The 25,147-nt window shown below is 38.8% G+C and overlaps 2 protein-coding genes across 2 annotated transcripts; one reads left to right on the top strand and one right to left on the bottom strand.

Annotated features, from left to right (window-relative positions):
* Nucleotides 1-6,074: 6,074 nt before the first annotated feature.
* Nucleotides 6,075-14,004, bottom strand: GCK72_005436 (uncharacterized protein; the record flags this gene model as incomplete). The annotated part of the gene is made up of 13 exons (XM_053725183.1): nucleotides 6,075-6,439; nucleotides 6,581-6,651; nucleotides 6,697-6,904; nucleotides 6,961-7,102; nucleotides 7,150-7,395; nucleotides 7,442-7,526; nucleotides 7,683-7,745; nucleotides 7,832-7,955; nucleotides 8,002-8,142; nucleotides 8,187-8,321; nucleotides 12,958-13,412; nucleotides 13,462-13,603; nucleotides 13,728-14,004. 13 exons carry the CDS (start codon nucleotides 14,002-14,004, stop codon nucleotides 6,075-6,077), a joined length of 2,454 nt encoding a protein of 817 aa, XP_053589377.1.
* Nucleotides 14,005-23,162: 9,158 nt separating this feature from the next.
* GCK72_005435 (uncharacterized protein) lies at nucleotides 23,163-23,363 on the top strand (the record flags this gene model as incomplete). The annotated part of the gene is made up of 1 exon (XM_053725182.1): nucleotides 23,163-23,363. The coding sequence occupies one exon, from the start codon at nucleotides 23,163-23,165 to the stop codon at nucleotides 23,361-23,363; it is 201 nt and encodes a 66-aa protein (XP_053589376.1).
* Nucleotides 23,364-25,147: the final 1,784 nt, after the last annotated feature.

Below are 25,147 nucleotides of genomic sequence, written 5' to 3'. Positions count from 1 at the left end.
CTTTCTTTCTGCTGGTATAAACATCTAATGAATTAATATAGAAGTCGTGAGCGTCAGTCGTCCATTTCAGGATTGGTATCTGTGAAGAAAAACAGCCGTTTTTGGGATGGGAAGAATGAAATGAAAGTGAAACGAAAGGGAAGAAAAAGGAAGGCAAAAAAGGGAATGGATGAGATCAAAAATATCTTGGGCGGGAAAAGAAGCCACCGTGTCTCCAAACGAGCAAGAATAATTGAATTGTAAACAGAAGAAAAGCACGGAAGGGACACGACGACGCTGTCAACGCCAATTTCTAGCTGTCCAAACAAAGCGACTTCTTCTGGAAGAGATTGATAAAATATCTGGGAAGAGAACCTCCAGGATCTAATATCTGGAAGTAGAGACCACTAGAGTTCCAGGTGAGAACGAAGAGTTTCACTGAGGGAAAAGTGTTGAAAATCATGAAAATAGCGGTAGATTGATGGGACGAAAGCTCGCATGAATGAACCGACGTCGCCTCCGGAGAAGAAGAAAAAGGAAGAAGAAGCCATGCACAAAAAATCGAGAGTCGCGGAGAGGACGCAGACGCGTGTCGCCCCGCGCGCGCATCGGGAGCTAGAATAATTTACAATTCTTGTGGTCCCTTTTCCACGTAGAAGAGAACTACTTGTGTTGCTTTTCGAATTTTTCGGCGGAAAGAGAGTGAGAAGAGTTGGCTCGAATACTACCAGCTCATCTCTCTCTTCTAGGCACTTCATCTAATTTTGAAGAAAAACGGAGCTTCATATTTCTTCTTCTTCTCTATTCCAGGATGTGACTATGTATACTGGTTGGATGGAAAAATGGGAGAAAAGGAAGAGGATAAGAGATGAATGAAACGTGGATGACGAAATGAAGGAAAGAGCATTTGAAATTGTGTTGAATATACTGCCTGATTAGTAGGAAAATGGATAGAAAAAGGTAATTGAACACATCGTCATTTGAATATCCGAACAACAAAATACTAAAAAATAATGAGTTTTTGTTGCTATTGTGTCTGCGACTAGGAATCAAAATGCACAGAAAAATACCGGTGTTTGCCCAACGGATTTGTTTTTCATTATCACTCGAAGAAGAGCAAAAAGCGCGGAGAATCGGAGGAGAGACGAAAAAAAAGGAGAGAAAAAATGGAATTGATTGGTCTAGAGTGGCAAGTCACCACCTAATCTAGGCCGAAGCCAGTGAAATCGAGAAGATGGGGAGAAAAAATAGAGAGAAAATGAGAAAAATAGGCTGTCCTCTCGTTTAATTGTGTGGTGATGAATTGTCGAAATCGCACCTGCTCCCACACCAATTTCTGGGTGAGAAGAAGAAGCGAGTTGGTGGCGGATTGGATGAGTGAGAGACCCCCAATAAATTAGAAAGGAAGTCAGAAGAAGAAGAGCAAGTGTTCCAATTTGCCAAGACATGTGGTATTCGAATATATAAAACTCTGAGGGAGAGTTATGTAACGAATCGGTCCTTCCAAAACAAGTGGCTTGAAGATGAATGGCTATTGCTCAAATGTTTACTTCTCCTGGGGACAAAACTAGGTGACATGTTAAAAAGAGAGAAGGGAGGGAGCAGAAACATTGGAGAGGTAAGTGGGGATTCTAGAAGGAAAAGAATACGATGAGAACAGAAGAAAAGGAAGAGAATCCGTTCTTATCACTATTCACATTATTCTTGTTTTATTCGAAAGGTCACACAGTTTGGAAAACTGAGAATGAGAGACCGGTCACTCATTTTTTATGGGTTTTCCATGTTCAAATAGAATACGGGCGGCGCAGAAAGGGGGGAACGGTCAGAGGAACAAGAGAAATAAAACGAAGAAGAAGTGGGAGAACATGTGGATAAACGGATAGGTAATCGCTTTCCGACCTAATAAAAAACTTCTGCACTTTTCTAACAAAGAAGAAAAAGGGAATGGAAGAAATGAGGACAGAGAGGCAATCATACCCAAAATGTTTTCGTGAGAGAAGATGTTCGTACTGTGTGTAATGTGAAGCATAATAAAATAATAATCACAGCAGCACAGGCACACATTGCACCCTCTTAATAATTGATAACCTAACACAGCCATATGGCGCGAGTTGTTGGGAAAGGCAAATAGTGTAGGAGGGAACATATCTAGAGAAAGAGAATGGCTCATAACATTGCCAAATGACAGCGTGAATGGTTGCTCGAATGACCTAAAAAGAGACGACGATGTCCATTCCAAAAAACCGGGGCAAAAAGAACACGGATTGGACAGGGGAATTACATAAATGCACTGCGTAAAAGGCAGAGAAGAGCCGGCTGGACGAGTGAATGGACCACGGAGTAAAAGAGAGAGTGCTGACGAATCTAATGACCTCTACTCACCAATTACGAGACGTCTCTCAAGTGTAATTAATTTAGTCTCGAATATATCGATAGGAAGCCGTCGGCAAGTGAAGAAGAACGAGTGAAGCACATGACGCGGTGCAAAATGAAAAAGGAAAGATCCGATTAGGAACGCATTCCGATGGAGTTCTCAAGGAGTTGAATAAGTCATGGACGGTGGCACCAGGCACCAGAGACACCAGCGACGGGACAAAAAGAAAGAGTTACAGGCGACAAAAAGGTGACACATATTACGGGCGGCAAACATGACATCGAACACACGAGAAGAGTTTCAAGTGGTCTGTCACAACTTGAGCATGAACTTTTTTTGAATTTTTTATGACTGAGAATGCTTTTAGTAGTAGAAGCAATGGAAAAGGTCAGCTGTTGTATAAAACAAACTTAAACGAGATGGTCAGGTGGTTGAGTTCTAAAGATACGAAAAAACGGAGGAGATCCTAAGTGACCCTATTGTTGAAAAGTGCCGTCTCGGTTAGACTCGAAAAAGCAATGGCATCCTGCGGCAATAGAATCACAAGTGCTCCGCGCCACCCTCCCGTCAAACTAATAAGAGCCAATTGAAAAGAAAATGCGAAGGGGTGAATAAGAAGGATGTGGTGGTAGTGGGTGGACAGGCAGAATGAAGAAGAAATTTAGAATAGGAATTTTCGCAACTTTTTCAAAAGAAAAAGAGTTGTGAATAGACGACACAATAGACTTTCTCGAAAAGGTAGTTGGCATGGAAAGACGTGGAAAATATTCGAGATGAATTCAACATTCAGACGAAACGAAACGAATTTCGTCTTCGGACCGACGACTCAAATGATCCGTAACAAAACTATTTCTCTATTCTACATGCGAAAATGAATTCCGATTTATAAAAAAACAAGGGTATGGCTATTGAGAGATGGTGGCGGATCATTTGGGTGTTGAGAAGAGGAGAGACAAAGATTTTGACAGTACGAGAGGATCATCATACAGAAAGAGGCGCAGACATCGGTCACCCATTCAAGAAGACACCCAAATCAATCGATTGGGAGGAGAGGTAGATTGTGCGGAGGAGGGCATTTTCTGGGTGTGTACAGGTAGGTGGGTCTCTAGACGACCGCCACTCGTCGCCTTGCGCAATCTATTACGTTCACCCTCCCCCGGAGGCAGGTAGGTCGGTCATTCGATTCATTGTTTCATTCTAATGAGAGAATGTTTCTCGGCACCTTTTTCTTCTTTTGAACAAAGAACTCGTGTCCTATTTGAACAGAGAGTTATTCCTAATTGTGACTACCATTAATAAGGCATACAAGAGCGGAGAAGAAAACTAAAAGTTGGCAACTTTTGGCGAATAAAAAAGAAAAGAAGAAGAAGAAAACAACTTGGAACATGGGAACCCTCTCGGGAAGGGAGAAAAGAGAGCAATCTTTCGACTATGAGTCAAGCACGAAAGGCGCGATAAACTGGTGTTAACGCATATGCGCGCAGGCCCCTCTCGACGCATTATTTGATATATGATGGGTCGACCTGTCAACAGAAAAAGAGAAAAAGGGCGAGGCGGTCAAGTTAAAAGAGAGAAAGAAATCCGGTGATGACCAAAACAAGGACCCATTGATAAAAATAATTGGAAAAAATATGATTTCAATCAGAAACGTGGTTTCGGTTCTGAGCTCGAAGTACTGTAGTTGGTTACTATAGATAACAGCTCTATCCAGAAACTCTCTCGAAAATGTTCAGATTTGGATTCTTCTAAACTAGATAAAATTGTGTTTTTTTTTGTTTTTTTTAACGCGGGTACCCGGTTGATGAATGAGAAATTTTTAACTCCAGAAATTTTTTAAGAATTCAGAGCCAAGAATCTAGAAATGACTCAAAAGTTGTAGTCTTCAGAATAACATCTCATATAAATATTTGAACTGTAACTCATCGTTTATAAAAATAGAAAATTGCCTGAAAAACGAAGTGTTGCGAAAAAACGGCGAGTTTCTTCGAGAGATACTTTGAAATTGTGGCAAAACAGATGATGGCAGTAGCGGTGCGAAATGAATGTAACCTAATATTCGAGGGACCCGCAAATACGGCGCTCACTTGTCTTCAAGACGTAACCACATACTCAGAAAACGAGAAGCGAACGCGTCCAAAATATCATATGGATCGTTGAGAAGAAGAAATTATATAAATAAGCACAACGTATACATATAATATCGAGAGAAAAAAGGGTCAAACCGTCTCGAGTGGACAAAAAAGACATGTGTTGTGGTAACGGGATTGGAGTGTTTTTCGAGCACTTTCATATGGTACATGGATGGGAGAAAAGGACACTTTTGGAGAAGCAGTATGCAAATGAGAGTCCGTTCTGCATGTGTCCATCTTGTATGAATAAAACTCAGAAAATATGATGAAATGTGTATTGTTCGAGAGGTCAAAAGACACGAAGAATCCACTGGGGGATCCATTGAGAAAGCCGGCATTCGAGTAAGATAAGCGATCAAATTATAATAGAATTGAACAGCTTGCAACACTAACGAGACAAACAGATTCCTTCTGAATCGGAAAAAGGGAAATGTCGGGTTATAAATTTAGTGTCATTCTAAGTAGTGTATAATGGATGGATCATTCGGAAATAACTGACAAAAATTGGAGCCCGTTTGGAGTAGTGAAGAAAGGATTTAGATCAGAAATGGTAAGCCTTCGAAAGAAAGGAACCGAAAGCGGATCTGTGAGAAAAGGACCATCTGTCAATGCGGGTGAAGGGTAGATTATGCACGAAAATGATTCATTTTCATGGAGTCGTCGTCGTCCGAAGACTACATTTATTATAAAATGTATGGTAACGGGCAGAGAGAAACAGGAGGATAACGAAGCAAAATGAGGCGATAATTGTGGTGTTATGTACATATGTGAATAGATGGAATAGATCAGAATGCGATGACACGAGGAGAATAGTTTCGTCAAATTCCGACATCAGATTTGATGTGACACTTTCCGCCCAGGGGCACGCGTAACCAGGTTACCGCACCTGTCCGCTTTCTCTTTTCGACTTATTTTGTCAATGTGGTGACAAACAGCTGGGAGGAGCCAGCTCCGAAAATAGATAGAAGATTGATGGGCGGTGCCTATTGGAAGGGTGACACGAGCGGCGGGGGATGGAGACAGAAGGAGGTGAAGTGCACCAGAATTGATGACGATAAGCAGAAACGGATGGCATACCATTTATTTGGAATAAAACGAAACGACGGAAGGTTGATGGCCGCTTTTTGGATTGGTAAAGTTGGAATGATGCACTTTTTTGGGTATAAAAGAGCATGAAATCTTCAATGAATTTCGTAATCTGTATAAGGCAAACAAGAGAAATTCTGAATTGACGACAATGTGAAATTTTTAGAAAGAAAATTGCACTCTGTCAAAGTTTACATGCCACGGGAATATAATCCAACTGTCTACACATTTCGAGTAACTAACACAAATCGAAGAAAACTTCGAAATCTAAAAAGATTCCCCTGAGCTAAATTGAGAAGACCCGAGTAGTTCCTACTCCATCGTAAGTTTAGAATTGTGTCCCCTCTCTCTCTCTGAGTTCTCCAAAAAATGGAGTCGTTTTGTTTCGTAATGTATTTTTCCTTCCCCTTCCAAATGTTATCTGAATTCCAATCTTCGTCCCCCAACTCACCCGGAGCAGTCGATTCTTCTTCGGAGCCAGCTGAAAAAAAGAAAAAAGAAATTTACTAACCGTCTTCAAGAGTTTTCACAACACGAATTGCACTTTCTGGTCCATATCCATCCATCGTCGACGCTGCTACCGTAATCTCATAAGTGGAATACGGTAGAAGGTCGGATAGAACATATGAGGTCACATCACTGGGTACCACAACAGAAATCTTCTCAATTGAATCTTTCATTTCTTCATCGTATTCATCGGATTCTTCGAAATCATCGAGAGGTTTCGTCGAGTCTTCGAGACGAAAGAAACTAATCCGATAAGCTGTCAAGACGCCGTTCAATTTCTTCTGTTCGGGAGCCTTCCAACGGATTTCGACACTTCTCGAGGACGTCGCCGCACCCGAGAGAATAGTTGGAGACGATAGAGGAACTGAAATATACCAAAGGGACAATACGACATCTAACAAACACAATGATACGATATTTAAAATTTGAAAATGTGTTGGAATTCCAGTTTAAACTTCGTTCCCATGTTCAAATTCATGCAATCAATGCCTTATTCAAAACTCACTAGAAGCGATAGTTTTTGAGATCATTGGTTCCGTGAACTCTCCTTGACCTCTATCCGAATATGCAGCAACTCTGAAAAGAGATGATATATGTCATTTCCATTTTGAGACCACCCACCTAAAGTAATAATACTTGTCGGGATGCAATCCAGTGACCACATGTTTCTCGTGCGGAGACGTCAATGTCAGCTCCTTTTCTCCATCCGAAGTGTTGTATCGAACAGTGTATCCAACGACGGGAGACGAATGAAGTGGAGTGTCCCATGTCAATTGCATTCGACGAGAATCCAATGCTTTTATTTTCAACATCGGAGGTTGACCAGGGACTGAAAAAAACATTTTGAAGAAAGATAAGATAAAATATATCTGTTGGGAAACTCACTTCCTTGCCTCGTGGAAACTGTAACCAATTCAGAAAGAGGTGAATCTCCTTCTGAGTTGTGAGCAACAACCTTCACGAAATATCTTGAATCTGGTTCCAATCCATTTATTGTTGTCATAAATTCATCTGATTTTGCATCATGCTGAAATTATTGAATAGTTTCATATAACAGAATCCACTGGTTCTTACCTGTTTCCACTGTCGAAGCGGAGTCGTTGCCACATCGTTCGTATAATACACTTTGTATCCAGTAATCAATCCATTCGGTTGTTCACATGGACCCCATTTCACAAGAATTGAGTCTCGATTCAAACTTCTTGCTTGTGGACTGACTGGAGCAGATGCTGGCTTACTTGCCATCGTCTGTGCCTCTACTGGAAGACTTTCTAATCCCACACCTACTGGACCAGCACTTCGTACTGTGAACTCGTATGTCTGAAACACAAAATTTAATTTTTTCAGATTTAGGAAACGAGATTACCTGGAATGGAACGAGGCCATCGATAACCAAACTGTTTTCAAGGGTTTCGACAGTTTTTCCACGAGATGATCGACTCTCAGAGTACCTAAAATTTAGAATTTTTTGGTTATCAGAACTTTAACGGTTTCAAATTTTTCATCAATATAATTAGTTCACTGCAAACAAAAAATTCAAAAAACCATGCTCATCATCTAATTGAAATGATCAAAAATCTAGATTACTGTAATTGTTTCAGACAAACCTTTCACTATCGTCTTCTTCGGCTCCTCCTTTTGTAAACAATGCAGCATCTTCTTTGTCGGATCTGTGAATAATAAAAAAGAGTTCAAACCATGCAATTACTCCCATAATCATCACTCAAAACTTAATTTATGTAGAAAAACAACTCACTTGAGTCTGTAGTTTACTATAAACTTGTTGATAGCTTCATTGTATTTTGGAGGTTTCCACGAGATGACAACAGATTCAGAAGTCACGGAAGAGACGACGATATTCAGTGGACTTGGTGGGAGTTCTGAGAAATAGTTTTGTAAGAATTTCAGTTATATGAAATGACGTACCTTTTGCTATAACAGTAGTTGTTGCTTCAATATTTCCTAGTGCACTCACAGCGACGCATGTGAAATTTTCAGTGGATTCCACGTGAGTCAGCGTGAGTACATTCTTTCCGATTGGTGCTGTCGATGGATCGTCAAGGACCACTGAAATCATCAATTGCAACTATTTCTCATACCGTAAGACTCACTTAGATCAGTCTTCTTCCAAAAGACACGTGGCATCGGGTAACCCACAGCAACACATGTCAAATTGATGTTTCCACCGACTCCGACTACATACTGTCGTTCTAATTTATAGGAGAAATAGGGGGGTACACGTCGAACTGAAAGTTATCTTGATTATTATTAGGAGCTCGAGGTTTGGAGTTTATCTGGATCTAGTGATGGTCTAGAACTTTTAAATGAATATTTTAGCCCACCACCAAATTCCAGGCAAATTCCAGCAGAATATGAAACCTTTATCAGCAACCAAACTCGTTTGAACCGTGCTTGTTTCTTTGGTGTCTAGATTTTTGAAGAGATACAGTGGTAGGGTGTTGTCGAGAAAACCGGAACAACTCCCAGCCACCGCCAACAGAAATATCACAATTGAAGGAATCATTCGAAGCGTGTTTTGTGTTTTAATTCATTGTCTAGAATATGAAAAAAGATAAGAATTAAATACGTAGGAAACAAGGGAAGAAGTAGAAAAAGAAGCGAGTAGTTGTGACAAGAATCTCGGATACACTTGAGAAAATAAAGAGGAATTAGGGGTCCTCCGTCCAGCATGGAAAGGGAATTAGTAACCGAACACCCGCCTTCCTGAGGAGGAAAGAAGAAAGTGTTGTTAGTTGAAAAAAGGAAGAAATAGAAGGGCTTCGTAGTTTTTGAGAGCACAAAAAACAACGGAGAGGTGTGACTTTAGTAGTAGTCTCAATACTTGGCAACGGATGGGATGCTAGGGATTATTGAGATCACATGAAACTACTCAATATGGAATTTATAAAATCAGAAAAAAGATTCACAGATGCTGACCCAGCAATGTTTCAAAAACCGAGAAGAACAGAAGTGATGAAGAAAAAGATAGATTTTGTTCTGGCCAATGACACAGACTAATGATGCTCAATTAATGATAAAATGTCAGAATCTCTTCCCCTCTCCACACCAATTTTTCTCAATCAAAAACCCTCCCGTGTGACTTCCGAGAGAGAGAGAGAAAGCACGCCTGTTCATTTTTCTTCTTCTGGCACAAATGTTTCCAAACGTTTGTGAAGTACCTCACTCTCTCCACTTTACGTTATCTCTCCAGAAGTACTGCACTAATTTGTAATTGAGATGAAGTGAACAGGACAGATTTGTATGGAAAAGAAAAAGGAGAGAGAAAGAGAGAAGGGGTGAGGAAGAATTAGGATGGACCAAAAAATGAGGTAAATGGTCGTGGATTCTTGGAACAGATGGATAGTAGTCAGTCACGCATGGTTGATTACGCGTGCGATTGAAGAGATTTCTGGAGGGGAGAAGGGCAGATGGAAATATGCTGATATATTATGTATATTTAGTATAGGAATAGGACGATAAGATTAGTATTATTCGAGAGAAATTACAGTAAAATATGAACACAAGAGGCTCGATGAGCTTCACATTGCGATGGGTTACTTTCAATGTACTTTTTTGAAAATTTAAGAACAAGTCACTTAGATCAGCTGGGACATAAAAAGGGGCAGGAGAAGTTTGAACTATATTTCAGCTCTTTTCAACTAAAGTAATAATACATTTTCCAGAAAAATTCTACTGGGAAATCTTGAATACTCTAAACCGAACTCTCGACAGAAAGTAACTCCGAGAGAAAAGTTTGAAATGAGTTTGGGGACGGCGGAAAGCTAGAAAAAACGAGTGGGTCTTCACTTCTTCCACTCGGAAGACTTCTTGAGAATTCGTCGGAGAAGAAAGAAAAAAGTTTCGACTCTCCTCTTCTTTTTCAAATTAATTATTCGCCGTGCCGCAGCTTCATTGTCTTCCATCATGTCTCCAAAAAAACTATTCCAGAAGGAAGATATTGAAACGGAGGCGGCGAATGGGCACACATGACAGATAAATCATAAAGGAGAAGAAGAAGAACTTTTGCAACAGAATGAATGAATAGATAGGAGTGGATGCAGGATCAATCACGGATGACAAAGTGGGGTGGAGAGCAAAAAGAGAGCAAGTGGAAGATGGAAAAGGAGAAAAAGGGAGGGAAGGATTTGATTGAGAGTCAGATAATTGGTCATGTTCTACGAGTTTATGGACCGAAACTCTAAGTCGTTTCGAGGGAGAAAAAGGGAGATGAAAAAATACTTATCGAGATTCTGAATCTTTTTGGAATTGAAAAAAAGAGTCGAGTTGAAGAAGAAAGAAAACTGGAAGAAGTACTTAGAACTCAAGAAGATTCGTGTTTTTAGAAAAGAGAAACAAAACGAGCGACACTTTGTCTTCGTCAATATTATGAGTTGTTGGAAGATATGAGTGACAACATTTTTCTCTGATTAATGATTCTTTGAGAGGTGTTTTGTTGGCAGAGAGAGTCGGAGAAGGTGAAAGAGGACAGGTGATAATACTGAAGAATGGTGTTTTGAGAATAGGTACAAGTGCAAACTTTTGATAAGAGCACGTTTTGAATAGGATAATAAATTTGGTGAGATAAGAACAGCTCTGAATTCATTCAGATTTGGAATCAGACAGTGTTCTGAGAAGTTGTTTCAAACGAACATCACTGTGAACAGATTTATAATTTCGTTCTGATGCTCTCAGTTTTTATTCGTGTAACACAGCAATCGTTGTTTTTTTTTAGAAGAATCAGTGGTTTTTCCTTTCAAAAAAAGCGAATATGGGAGGTCTACTATAAGTAAACAAATAAGTATTCCATCTACATCTTTATGAGTTTACATTTTCAAAAACAGGAAAACTTCATAAGACAACTTTTTTGTTTTGGAAATAAACATTTAGAAAAACGATTCGGCCTAAACCTAAAAACAATTTTTGATATCTCTAGAATAGTCGAGACCTACTTCTAAATGACTCTCGAAAGAATCCCATTGTAATCAGAAAACTAATCAAAACACCCATTCAAAATGTCAAAATGATGGCTAGAGTGTTCAGAATGTGCCAAAATAATGGGAAACCATTCATCTAATCAACAGGCGGAATCCGTGGGAGAAACAATGGATAAAGGTAGTTCAACTTGTTGATTTACGGGTGACACGAACAGATGTGTCACCGGAAACACGGCTTCAAGAGAAAAAGAAAAAGAAGGAATAGGAGGAAATGAAGATGATGATGAACCGAATGAAGTAAACTGTCATAAACACTATAATCTGTGTTTGTCTCTCTTCATTTCATATACTGTCTTGTCAAGATCCATTAGCATATGCAAACATTTCGCGCAATTTTAATTTAATTGTTGTTCAGAAAGAAGAAAAAGAATCGAGAATTTACAACAGTACTGGAAGAAGGAAATGAGAAATGAGATGATGATCAGTAGAAGAAGACGATGAGTGGGAAAAGGCAAGCTCCAAAGAGTAAGGAATCATCGAAATTTGTGGCCGGGTGTCATAAAAATGAGAAATTGCTGGTCATCGGGTGTTGTGTGTGCCCGCACATAAAACACACATGTCGGGAAGAAGGAGGCGCCTAGATGACGATCAACGACATCTTCCAGATGACCTCCAATTACAAGTGCTGATGCTCACAGTGTAGAGTGGAAAATCATCAGAATGGGGCGTCTGGATGTCCGACGAGGAAGCTGTTATGTTCGTTTTAATAGTGATTTTGTTTTACGGGCGGCTTCGAGAAGAGTTTATAAAATATTGAGTCTAGCAGGGCATAAACCCAGGAATCACTATCTTCTGAAGAAATTATGTTCATCTTTTGACAGAACGTTCAAGACCTTGAATTCTGAAACCTCTTTTTTGGATCAGATTATTTAATGTTTCGATTCGCAAAAAGTTTCAAGTGTTTGCTCAATTTGAAAAGATCGTAAACCAGATATTGACTCCGGTGGACACTGATCTGTTTTTCCAATCGGATAGTGTTTGTCTAAAAAGTTGAGTGCCTGAGAAACATGACTGAACTGTAAACTATTCAGAAAGAATCTGGAACTTATTGCCTCGGTAGTTTAAAAGTTGACCTTCGAGAATCCGCTTGACCAGAAAAGTGATGAGAGATTTTGATAAACCTGCAGTTTCACGAGAGACTGTCTATAATCTATACTGAGATTTCAAAACTCGGATTGAGACATCGTATTATTCCTCAAACCAAATCTGAAAATACAGTATCCCTATCTGTCTTTTTGCTCATATTTTGTTTCAATTCGAAGAGTTCAGAATTCGTCTAGAAACATCAAATGTCACCCCAAAAAATGACATCAGAAGAGTACGCTCAAATGAGCAGTCAGACCGGAAACAAATGCATTCAAAAGCTTTTGATAAAAGACAGAAACATGTCGATCGTAAAACTTGAAAAATGAATGTAAATCTAACAGCAATGCGATGAAAACAGTCATAAATCTCTGTGATCACACCTCTTCTCTTCTCATGAAAATCACGAAACAGAAGATGAAGTGACCGAATAAAAGTGACCAACAGGAGGGAGGGCGCAGATATCATGCCACATGCTCAAACAAATGCAAATGTGATCGGAACAAGAGAAAAAAGAAATTGGAGATGAGTAGAGAGACGGATAGAAATAGATAGAGAGAACCTATTTTAATGCAAATTTGAACAGTTTTTGGACGCTATTTCGATTGGTTTTAAATTGAGAGAAAATTTGAAAATTCAGAAGAAAAAAGAGGGGACCAAATGAACTTTAATGAATAAAAAATTAGGAGAAGATCATCACGATAATTGGGTTTTTGTTGCAGATGCAAAAGGTTTCAAATTCGAGCTTTTAGGTTTCCGGAAATTCAAGGCGAATTCGGAGTTTACAGAAAATCGAAAAACTCACCTTTGACATAGAGATTGGCTGCTTTCGAATGAGCAACACCCAGAGAATTCCTCGCGATGCATTCATATTTTCCCTGATCTTCTTCTCTTGCATGTTGAATCATCAGAGCTCCTGGATTCCCGATTGTACTGACTGAATATCTACCATCTGCTCGAATATCTAATGGAATCAAATCTCGAAGCCAAAGAACTTTCGCTCGAGGATCTCCACGAACTCGACAAGAGACGTATGCAGTTTTTCCCTGTTCCACTGATTTCAATGATGGATGAAGTTCGATTTGGGGGAATCCAGATGGAAGTTTATCTCTTGGAACAACTGTTAGAGAAGCCTCAGCGACTACTGGATTGGCAACTCCATTATCTGCTGAACACGAGACTACTGTAGCATTGTCATCAACAGAAACTCGTTCGAATCGGAGAGTTGATAGTCCAGTTGATAATGATTTTATAGATATTCTGAAAATATTTTTGGATAAAATTGAAAAAAAAAAACTTAAAGTTATACCTGTTATGATCCGATATAGATTTCCCATTGACCCTCCAGATGACACTAGGCAACGGGTTTCCATCCGCTCGGCAGAAAAATGAAATTTTGGATTCATCTACTACCGTGGATGAATCTGGACGGACTACTAGTCTGGCCGGATCTGAAAATTCATTCAAGAGTTAGTTCAAGCTGGGTTACAAAATTTAGAGCATGAGTCATATGAATTCCTGACTAAAATTAAACTGAATCATCTTGATCTGAAATATTTCCATTCGAAAACTTACATGCCAATGCCTGAATATAACTTTGATATGCTTCCGCATACAACTGATTATTAGTGAATTCCTCTTTTCTAACAAGTGGAATACCACCATCTTGTATACTCTGACCATCCGGTGGTTCTTCATCATTCCACCCGAAATCCTCATCCTCTTCCCCTAACTTACCGTCTTCTTTTGCTGTGGTTCCTGTTATCAGAACTGTATTTATCATGAGGAGAACGAGAAGAAGCGAGCCTTTTCGGCGTGCAACATTTCTCAAATGACGCGCTATCCGATTCATACTGTAGTTTGTGTTTCTGAATTGGAACATGCTGATTTTAGAATTTTATAAAATTAACATTTTTGGGTTTTCTTTCTTTTTTGAGTTTCTTCGAGTCGCGCGCTACTATAATATTTTAAAGCAAGACCACAGAAGACGCAAGGGTTGATTCAGAGGATCTGAAAGATGTCAATTGAGAGATGAATGAGGTCAAAGAGATATAGAGTACAGAACCAAAGTTCATGAAACAAAAAGATATGAAAAAGAAGAAAAAAGTAGGAGAAAACGATTAAAAAGCCACCACATTTTCAACCCCTGAGCGCCTTAGAAAAGCTTCCATAAATGGGATTTCGGTGGGGCAGAAAGCTGAGAAAAGGGAAGAAAAAAGAGAAGAAAAAGGTAGAGTGAGCAGAGGAGATTTAGGAGAAACGTTGTGTTTGTGTGTTGCTTTTATTAATGACCATTGCGAGGGCAGGTGAGGGTCATTTAGATCTGGAATTGGAATAAGGAGGCGGGAGAGAGTGTGGAAGAAGAAGAGACGCAGAGGACTAGAAGATGCAAATAGCAACTAATCGTGGAATGAGAGAAATAAGAAGAAAAAGAGTTAAGAGAAGAAGCAAAAAGAAGGATGAATTGCAACATTACTACTACTACAACTATTAGTTTCATGCCATGACCTTCTAATGAATTCACAAAGAAATTGCAGAACAAATTTTCCGACGAAAATGGAACAGGTGGGTTTGAACTGGAATTAGTCAGAAGAAAGAAAAAACAAAGACCCGAAAGAGGGCGGATTAAATGGATTAGATCAGATACTTTGAATTATTTTGGTTACTAAGGTCACAATGTGACAACTGGAAAAATAAAAAGGAAATATCATAAAAGTGATGTGGCGAATTTGATAGAGTTAACAGAATCAGAGCAGAAAGCTATTCAGCATATTATTTGTGATTCATGTATTTCACTTCTGCGCTCTAGCGTAACTGGAAAGAATATTTGGTGCAGAAAAGTTGTGAAAACCGTACCGCACCGTTAGACTCACTTAATGAAAAAGAATATAATAAACTGGTTCTAATAATTTGGGAAATAAACTGTGACTGGTAGATCAAAACCAACAAGTTAGGAAAAAGCTATCCAAGGTTCCGAAATTATGGTGTACGGTATCAAAATGTCTGAATATGGTGGTCTTGAACGGTTTTTTTTAAATTTAATAAAATAATTATAGATCTCTAAACGTAAAATTTCGATTCTCATCTCAGAGATTATATCCCTTCCTGACATATTTGAATCTGGAATCAATTACAATTTCCTATTTCCTAACCAATAGTAATTATCACAGCTTGACAAATCTCGAATTCAAAAGAAAATGCTCTTTAAGTTGTTCCATAACTGAAAAGGATATAAAAGTGATCTCTCAAAGAAATCCTTGCAGACCATTTTGCACTTTTCTCTTCCAACAACTCCACCCCCATTTAGTGATGTGAATGACAGGAATGTATGTGTGGCGAAAAGAAAAAGAGGAGGAGGAGGAAGGAGAGCAGAAAGGACCTCATCATGTTCAACGTCAATCTAGGAGACTCCTGGAGAAGCAAGAAAAGTTGCCAAAGGAGTGGACAATAGAAAGGAAATGTTCCCCATGGGATCAGTCACTTACAACTCGACGACCGATTATATTCACACAGATTTGTTTTTTGTTGTTTCTAGTTGGTGGGGAGAAAGAGAGCAAGGAATGCCCGGTGGCGTCCGGAAAAAATGGGCGAGGAGGAAAAAAGAAGGAGGAGAAACCCTAATGCGAATCAAATAAAATCATTGATTCAGGTGTTGGAGGGTAGTAGGAAGCTGGAAATTGGAAAAATACTTGATATCTGGATCTGACTAGGTGGTGATATGATAAGATCGGATTTTCAGAGAGATTGAAAATACGGTAATTTTTAGAATCAGGAGAGTTTCAGAATGCAGATCTCATTAATTTTGACAATTCATCTTTCACCAAAATACGAAAAATCACATAATTTCCTAATCAAATAAAATGAATAATCACATCCGATACATGAGGTCTGAATCAGAGATCAAAGTGAAAATATCAAAGATGCCTGCACATTTTTTCCGAAATCTATTGAAATATGTTCCATTTTCTATTCATTTACCAGGTTTGATAAAGAACAGTTATAAAGAAAGTGTCATTTAGGAATACAGATCGAAAAAGAAAGACACTGAGTCGCTGAAGTCTGAAACTTCTGAAACTAGAATATAAATTTCTGAAAATACAAACAACATCCTCCGCATTCAAACGAGGAAAAAACTACGAAGTATCGCAACAGAAGTAATTCTTTCCGAGACTTTTTTGTCAGTGTTACTCAGCCCTTCTGAGGTGTCGTTGACTGTCATATTTTATTCATTAAATGTTTTTGTGTGACAATGGGAAAAGGCGAACGAGCTATGCTTCTCTCCTTCTACTGTGCTTCGATTCGATACTCAACTAAACACGGAAAAAATGGGATGAACACGAATGAGATGAGAAAATTAGAAAGTGATGTGATGGTGAGCACGGTGGAAAATTAAGGAATCACGTGGAGGAACACGAATTTCTCGAAAAAAACGGAGATCTGAGAGTTGAGAAGTTTTCAGAACCAGCAGCTGTTTTATTTTACGAAAGTTAGTATTGCCATTGTAATTGAAACCGTTTTATGAAATAGTGAATCTTGCTATTAGCTTTCTGAAGATGTTCGTGCACAAAAGTTTCTAAAAGAAATATCAAAACTGTATAAAAGTATTCGAAGGAATTTGAGGCAACACAAACATCAGTATCTACTACAAAATTTGAGATCTTGACTAAAAAATCAAAAACAGGAGCACTTTTTGGGCTCTATTAATCTACCTTTTTCCGCACGAAGTTTAGAACCTTTATAAAGGAACACCGAGCCTCTGATCCAGAACTGACATAAAATACTACACAGAAACTTGAGAAGATCACGAAACCTTTCGTAGTTTATAGAAGGGCAGAGGGCAAAAAAAAGAATACTCATAACACAAACAAAAGGTGATGTTTTCTACTTCTTCCGGTTGATGTGGGTGGATTCGAAGACAAAGTTCGTTATGCAGAAACACAGCCCTAACTAGAATCATATCATAAATTTGTGTTGGTGACTGGGTCTGGTTTGGTTTGGAAAGAAAGGAAAGAGAATATGTGTGACACTTTGAAAATTGAATTTAGATGATTTTGGGGGCGGTCGGATAGGAAGGGGGTCGGGATGTAGACCTCATAATAATAATTTTGAAACTGAAGAAAGTTGGTAGGAGGAATAAAAGAAGACCGGGGGTAAAGGGAGATCAAATGGATGAATTTACATATTTTGCACTGGATAACAAATGAGAGGAAAAGAATCCCTTCCTGGTTTCAGTTTTTTGCAGATAAATGTGATGTAGGTTTCAGAGAACTGAAACGGAGAGAAAACCTATTCTGATATGTCTAAATAGAGAACGGTTTAAACATTTTGCAAAAAACCTTCTCTTTTTGAGGTTTTCTTTATCTTTTTGTTATTTTTTTCTAAAGAATTCAAGCATAAAAAGTTTGAGGTGTGTTTTGTCTCCTTCTAATTCTTCATCTGTCACTCACTCCTTCTTCTTCGGAACGCAGTGAATGTGCTAAAAGAAAAGAACAACAAAACTGAGAAAAGAGGCGTTCTTCTCATTTGAATATTTCTTTTACAAGTCACAAAGAGTACGCTGGAATCAATTGAACGTGTCAAGTGATGATCCCGATAGTTCCGGAATACTTCTCATTCGAGGAATGTCCTCCTCTCGTCATTTCCGCAGACTTGAATAACTTATCTCGAAGGACGTCTTCTCTCTTTTGGATTCACTGATAATTATATAAGGAGGAAGCATGAATAATTGATTCAAGTACTTCTCCGTCTTCTTTATTTTTCAACTCGACCCAATCCAAGATTCCTAATTTAATCTATATCTGGTCACCGGAAACAACGTGTCGACACGTCATTTATCAATTTGTATTATTCGTTTTTGGAGAAGTAATAGACTCATAAAACAAGGAGGTTTAGGGAAGAAAAGGAAACATGGAATGGATTTGGAATTGGATTGAAAATAATTGTTTGGGTAGTTGTCGTGGAAATAATAATCCATCATTATTTCCACAACTGATATCGTCTAACTTGTAGACTTTCTTACGTATTATTAAAATATACAACGGTGAACTTATTGTTACCCTCGAAGGTTGAACCCACTAGCCGAATGACACGTGCGACATACCCACTTCTGGACGACCTTTGCTACGTGTCACTGTCGATGTAAGCTATTGATTTGCAATCAATTAGTATCGGGAAATTACTATCGGAAGTTAGCATCGGAAGTTAGCCATCCACCGATCGACCGTCAGAAGTTACTCGCCTACCGGAAGTTCTACACCATCAAGAGGACGTGCTCCCAACAACTGCAACAATGGCACCGGATCCAAGAACTCTCTAACCAAGGTGCTCGACCTTTGGGAGTACGATAATAAACCGTTTGTATTAAATGTTGTCTTGTTTCCTAAGTCATTGTCTCTCTCACTCATTGAGGTGGTTTGGGTTCACCAACCCTATAAACCTTCTCAACATGGTGCATCGACCAGAGTTAGTCGAACTTTGGTGGGGTGAGAGAATGCAGGGCTCGGAACCAATTCAACTAAAGCCGCGTTATTCGAACGTGAGCACGGTATATTCAAATCAAACTTCTGATCACCTTACTCGAAGGATACATCACTCTTATCGTAGAGAAGCTATATCCAATCGCATAGCAAAGCAAATCTTACTCAAAGAAAGCTATAGTAAAGCAAAATTGTTGCTCTGCCTATATAAGATGTAGAGAACTCTTAGTTGTTGATTCTCACCATGTAAATAAATGGTTTTATAATTCCCTAAAAAAAACAATACACAATCGGTGATAATCACAGTGCGATGATACTCAAAACAGTCAGAAATCGGGCAGCGAAGATCCAGGGGATGTATCGTATGTCTCACATCATGGCACCTGGAAAACTCCACCGAAACATCGCACTGATGACATTCTGAGGATGGTTTCGAAAATCAATCCTATTTGTGGTTTCATGAAAGGGCCCAAAGTAGTGGAACAGCAAAGAAGAAAGATAGACGGACCAGGAGCACTTTGCAACTGACAAGGAAGGCTACAGTACAACTTCCGCAAGTGTTCTCCGATAAAAGGACCTCACAAAATCAGTAAAAGGCTCGGATATTGCAGTCATCAATAACCGAACACCTACATAAGAACTATCAACTACAGAGTATACAAATATCTGATCAACTCGTGATCTTGGTCATAATACCAGAACATGAAGGAAAACTCAAATAGAAGGAAGAAACACAAATCAAACTCAGTTCCAATCGATTCAAGCGACTACTTCGACAATTTCCATTCTGATTCCAACCTAACCCTCGTCTTGTCGAGAAAAACTCTATTTTGAAGAGAAAATGGGACGAACTTCCATTATGCTACCACTATGGAAGTTCTATTCCCTCCCCCCAGTGTCGTGGAAATAATAATCCATCATTATTTCCACAACTGATATCGTCTAACTTGTAGACTTTCTTACGTATTATTAAAATATACAACGGTGAACTTATTGTTACCCTCGAAGGTTGAACCCACTAGCCGAATGACACGTGCGACATACCCACTTCTGGACGACCTTTGCTACGTGTCACTGTCGATGTAAGCTATTGATTTGCAATCAATTAGTATCGGGAAATTACTATCGGAAGTTAGCATCGGAAGTTAGCCATCCACCGATCGACCGTCAGAAGTTACTCGCCTACCGGAAGTTCTACACCATCAAGAGGACGTGCTCCCAACAACTGCAACAATGGCACCGGATCCAAGAACTCTCTAACCAAGGTGCTCGACCTTTGGGAGTACGATAATAAACCGTTTGTATTTGTCTTGTTTCCTAAGTCACTGTCTCTCTCACTCATTGAGATGGTTTGGGTTCACCAACCCTAAAAACCTTCTCTACAGTAGTCTTGTCTTTGAACTTGAACTTTTGTAGATTAAAACGTAGTTTTTAAAAGTTTCTTACAGGGGACTCGGTGTTAGTGTCTGAGCAACCTATAATTCACTATTTGTGAGGCTCTGTTTATAATCCAATACTAGCGAATCTGATGATGATTTTCCAACTGAATCTGTCTATAATTGACTCATCTTGGTTCCAGTTTTTGCATATCGTTCCCGGAAAAAGTCTGCCGGATATCCCGGGAACTATCATTTCCGAAAATTGGTCTCGAATCCCAAAATATTTTAATTCGAAACTAAAGATTTTCTAGTTAAAAGTTGGTTTACAGTCCTAAAACGTCAGAAGAATCGGTGCAAACTATTATTTGATTCTCTCCGATTCCAGATCAAGTGGAGAAAATAAAATAAATTGAGGGCTTGAAAGAAAAGAGAATAACCGGAATATTATTATGAGCTGCTACCTTTTCCATAAAAAGTTGGGGTGGCGAAGGTGACGCCAGATGAAGAAAAAAGGAAAAACGAAATGAAAAATAAAAAATGAAATAAAATAAAGTAGTGAGTGAGTAAAGGCGAGAAATAAAGATGGAAACGGATTTTAAGGTGAGACAGGAATGGAACGAAAGTAAGGGAATAGACAGGAAGTTGATGAACGAACATGGAAAATAAATATTAATGGATTTGAATAAAATCTATCATAATTTTATAATTCATGATAATAATTATCGGAAGTGAGGTGACTCTTTGAGTGGAGATGACGACAAATTGAAATGCATGAAACAGCCGGAAATCGAGTGGACACTTCCACCACCAGAGCACCACCATGAAAAAAGGAAAGTGTCTATGGGTGGCTGACGAGACGATGATGAATGGATCGGGACCACCACCCAATGCCAAACTACAGATCAATCGGAGGTCTCAAGAGAGAAAAAGAGCTCCGAAGAGCACCTTCTTTTGCAACAAAAAGAGTGATAAATCGGGGTGAACCGAGACATGAAACGGGTGCCCGTATGTGTCCTTTTTATGAGCCTTTTTTGCGAAATATGTCACCAAAAATGTCCGAACAAAAAGGATTTTTGAGTGGGAGGAGGAATTGGTTTTCGGGAGAAAAGAAAATTGATTTGATGATGTTTCAGGAAGTAGTTCAGAGATTGATGGAGATCTGGTATAGGAGGAGATCATATTGAAAGACTAGAGTCTAGAATTCAAAAGAAAGGGATTGGATCAGGATCCCGGTGACAGTAATGTTGGTAACAAAGCTGATACGAACCATAGTTGTAATATTTACTAAGATGAAAACGTTAAATCAAATCACAATTAAAAAAAAATGTTTTGAATCAGGATTCAGCCTCGTTAGTGCAGATTCTCAATCACTGAACCATCGGTTCTGAATTAAGACTCAAGGCAGTTCTCATTCCACATAGCTATCAGAACACAACCACTTTTCAAAAACTTCTTACTTTACTGATCTCCTCACTATACTTATAACTCTACAATATCTAAAAAAAATTCAGAGAAATATAACATTAACACTTCTCAGCTGTCTGAATTCTTGTTCTGATAAACGCACATGTTATCAATAATAACTAAATGAAAAACAATTTGCACATTTTCAGATATTCAGACTGATAAATGTTAAATTGATTTGGTTTATTGAGTCGTAATTTTAACGATAATGTGTCAGAAGTGCGTGATCGAAAGACTAGAATATATGTAGATTGTTTTTGAATATAATTTAGATTGGTGAGATAATTAACAGTCGTATCAAGAGAGAAAAAAGAGTACTGTGACCTTGTCTATGAGCTTTTGAAGTCACTTCAGCTCCCTTAAAATTTCAGCACCTCGACTCTATTTCTCATTACTTCTAAGATCTCTGCAAACCAATAAAAGTCGTCGAGAAATATGAATGAATGCAAAAATAAAACGAAGGGATGTCCTCTCGTCGTCGTTTTCTTCTAGAAGATCCATGATAAATTAGACCTGAGCAACTCGATTAATTTTGGTGATAGACGAGAGGACATCCCAATGGATGAAGGCAAAATAGGAGAGCACCCAAAACAATTCGAAACGAGGAAACGTTTGAGGGACAAAAAAACTTGGGAAAGGAATCGAATCGACGATGAATAATTCAGAAAAAATAAAAAGAGAATGAGCAACGAATTTAGGGAAATAAGAGGAGGAGGGGCAGGTGAAAGTCGTTCTGTGATCGGAAAGGGAGCGCTGGGCGAAGAAACTCAAAAAAGAAGGAGAACCAAATGCAGAAAAGACTCACGTCTGGAACTCTTGTTGGAAATGAAGTTGATGGTGATGGTGTTCCTTTGTTTCAATTTGGATTACTTTGGTGTATGAACACTCATTTATCTGAAATTAGGTTGAGCTTATTGAGAGGAAAGTAGAAGAGTGACAGTAAGAATTGATAGTAATATTATCGCGTAAATAGATCATTCGTATCTTAAACAGTTAAGAAGTATATTGATCTACTCCAGGAAAAAAACCGTATTTGTAAGAAAAAGAGCAAGAAAAAAGGTGTCGATTGATAGGTCATCATAACAATGTAATGTTACCGATACGGCCACCCGTATCGATGGAAAACTGTCCATTTTTATTGATGTTACACGAAAAAAGAAGGTGTGTTCTTAGAGAAAATGATAAGAAAGAGAAGAAAGTGCAATGGGTCATGTTTATTTAGGTCTCTGTTTTTTGCAGACCGCTTGTTCAGAATTGGGGAGAAAAACGATATTTGAAGCGGGTGGAAATGGAAGGTGGTGATAATTATAAGGATAATGAAGAAACGGGAGAAAAATAAACATAAAAATGATGAAATTGATAAACAAACAATCAGGTTAACATCGTAAATTTGCGACAATGGAGATGTTGGTGTAGTGGGTTACGTAGTGATGAAATTGATATATTTTTTATTTGAAATTCCAGAAACTTGAATAATTCTTTGAACAGAAACCTTCAAAAGCTTTAATTTCACAATTTTAAAATATCCAGAGTCCAGACAGAAGTGATCATAAAAATAGAAATGAAACAAGACATTGTTCCGCTTTCAGAATCTAATCAAAAGTACGCTACCAGGAAAAAATCCTCTCATCTCTTCCTCTCCTCTCCGAAAAAAGTTCCAATTGCACAAAGAAGAACCAAGAAGTTGCTGGATGCTCCACGAAAATGAATCAGAAGACGTTGGGACGACGAAAAGTTGTGAAGGAGAGGAGATGAAGAAGAAAACACTTGAGAAGTGTGGCGGACATATTGACCATGTCCGGAAGGCAGAAAAATGGAATGTTTTGGCTAACGGAGGAGGAGAAGAACGCAAATTGTATTCAGATTGTTGTGAGTTTGGAAACGAGGAATAAAGGGAGAAAGAAGAGAAAATTAGATAAAAAGGTATTTTTAAAGAATTTTGGGAAGGAGCTTTGATCAGATCAATACCGAGTAAGGCCTGAAGATTCAAAGTTGGTGAGTACGGTACTGAATCCCACAGTTTTTATTCAGTAACTAGTGGAGTTTTGAAGCGAGATTGATCAATCGTTTGAGACTCGGCCTACCCGCCCGATGGCTTATGAACAGAACCAATCTCATGATGGGACACTATTTTCAGACGATGTGCCACTAAGCATCTACGTGTGCGTGTCAGAATAGTGGTCTGAGAAGGCGAAGAAAGAGGGCGTGACGAGAAAAAGACGGGCTTTCATCTCTATCCATCGCAAGGATAATGGCATGGTATCGAACACACGAAAGCTAAAGAATAGGAATGAAGGAGAAGCTGAAGAAGAAAAAAAGAAGAGGAGAGGGAGGAGAGATGGACGATGATAATGACCGTTGGGACCTCAAAAAGTGAAGGGGCGCCCACCTTTTTGAGGAATGGATTCAATCGGGAAAAGGGCGGAAAGGAAGCTGCTGTCAAAGAATACGAAGGGCTCAGGCTCATTATTTTTTGGAGCGAGGAGAGGAAAAAACTAAAATGGAAAGATTTGGGAGAAGAAGAATGATGGATTCAATTGTGGTTGAAGGGTGGAAGAAAGGGCGTGGATAATGAAATGGACACGAGTGGATCAGGGATGATTGGTGATTAGGAAATAGAAAAGTTTAGGAAGGAAATGGAAATGAATCAGGAAGAAGAGAAAGGTGGTACTGTAGGGTTGGAAGGGCTGACTAGTTACATGGGATTCGTTTGAGTCAACATTTTTGAGAACCTAGGTTGATCAGAATTCAGCAAAGAGTGTGAAATTTTGATCTACACGAAGAATTCTGAATTTTTCAGACTTTTCTAGATTCCAATTAATTTTTTGTGCTACCAATAGCCCAACACTCCCTAGAATAGAATCCTTCTGAATTACAAAACTTTGACCAAAGTCATCATCATCTGGTTATTCTGTCCATGTCTTTTCAAAACGTTGAAGACGTTCAAAACGTGTCAAAAAGACATCTGATGAGAGGAATCTTCTTTGAAACTTTTCTCCTACTGGGTGGTTGTTTGAGAGTGGAAAATCTCCAAAACCCAAAAGGCAACATTTTCTTCGACGGGCACAGAAGAATGGGCAAAAAGCGGAGAAAGAAGAAGAACATCGTTGAGGATGAAGAGAGAAAAAAGAAAAAGCTGTTGAAAATTTCGGAGCAATTTGAGAGCATTTCTGGCAGTTTATGAGTGAGAAAAAGAACTAAAGAACATGAAAATATTGCGTAAGAATTGGAATTAACAAGAGAGATAAAGAAGAAAAAAGAAGAAGAAGACGAGGATATGGGCATTGACACTCTGAAACATTCAGAAAAGAATATAATGACGAATGGATGACAGAAGGATGAGACATGCTGAAGAGAGAGAGAGAAGAAAGCTCTCAAGATAACCCCCCACAACATACGAAAATTTGATTTTGGAGTCTTTGATGTGCTTTTGAGAAGAGAAAGATATGGAGACGTAGGAGGAAAAAGAAATTGAGAAAAGAGACTGTCTTGGAAACTTTGCATTTTTAGAAGAGGTTTTGGTGTCGGTTTTGAAAGCTAGATGGTAGTCATGATTCCAGGTATGGGAAAGAAAGAGAAAATGACTTCCCGATAATTTGAAATCAGAAAATTTTAAAATCAAAGCGTCTGCGTCTCAAAATTTCCGACTTCAGAATGGCCAGAAAAAAGTTTAGAG

Source organism: Caenorhabditis remanei, chromosome II (genome assembly GCF_010183535.1).
Source record: "Caenorhabditis remanei strain PX506 chromosome II, whole genome shotgun sequence".
NCBI lineage: Eukaryota > Metazoa > Nematoda > Chromadorea > Rhabditida > Rhabditidae > Caenorhabditis > Caenorhabditis remanei.
Note: the sequence above shows the minus strand (reverse complement) of the source record. Positions and strands in the feature narration are given on the sequence as shown.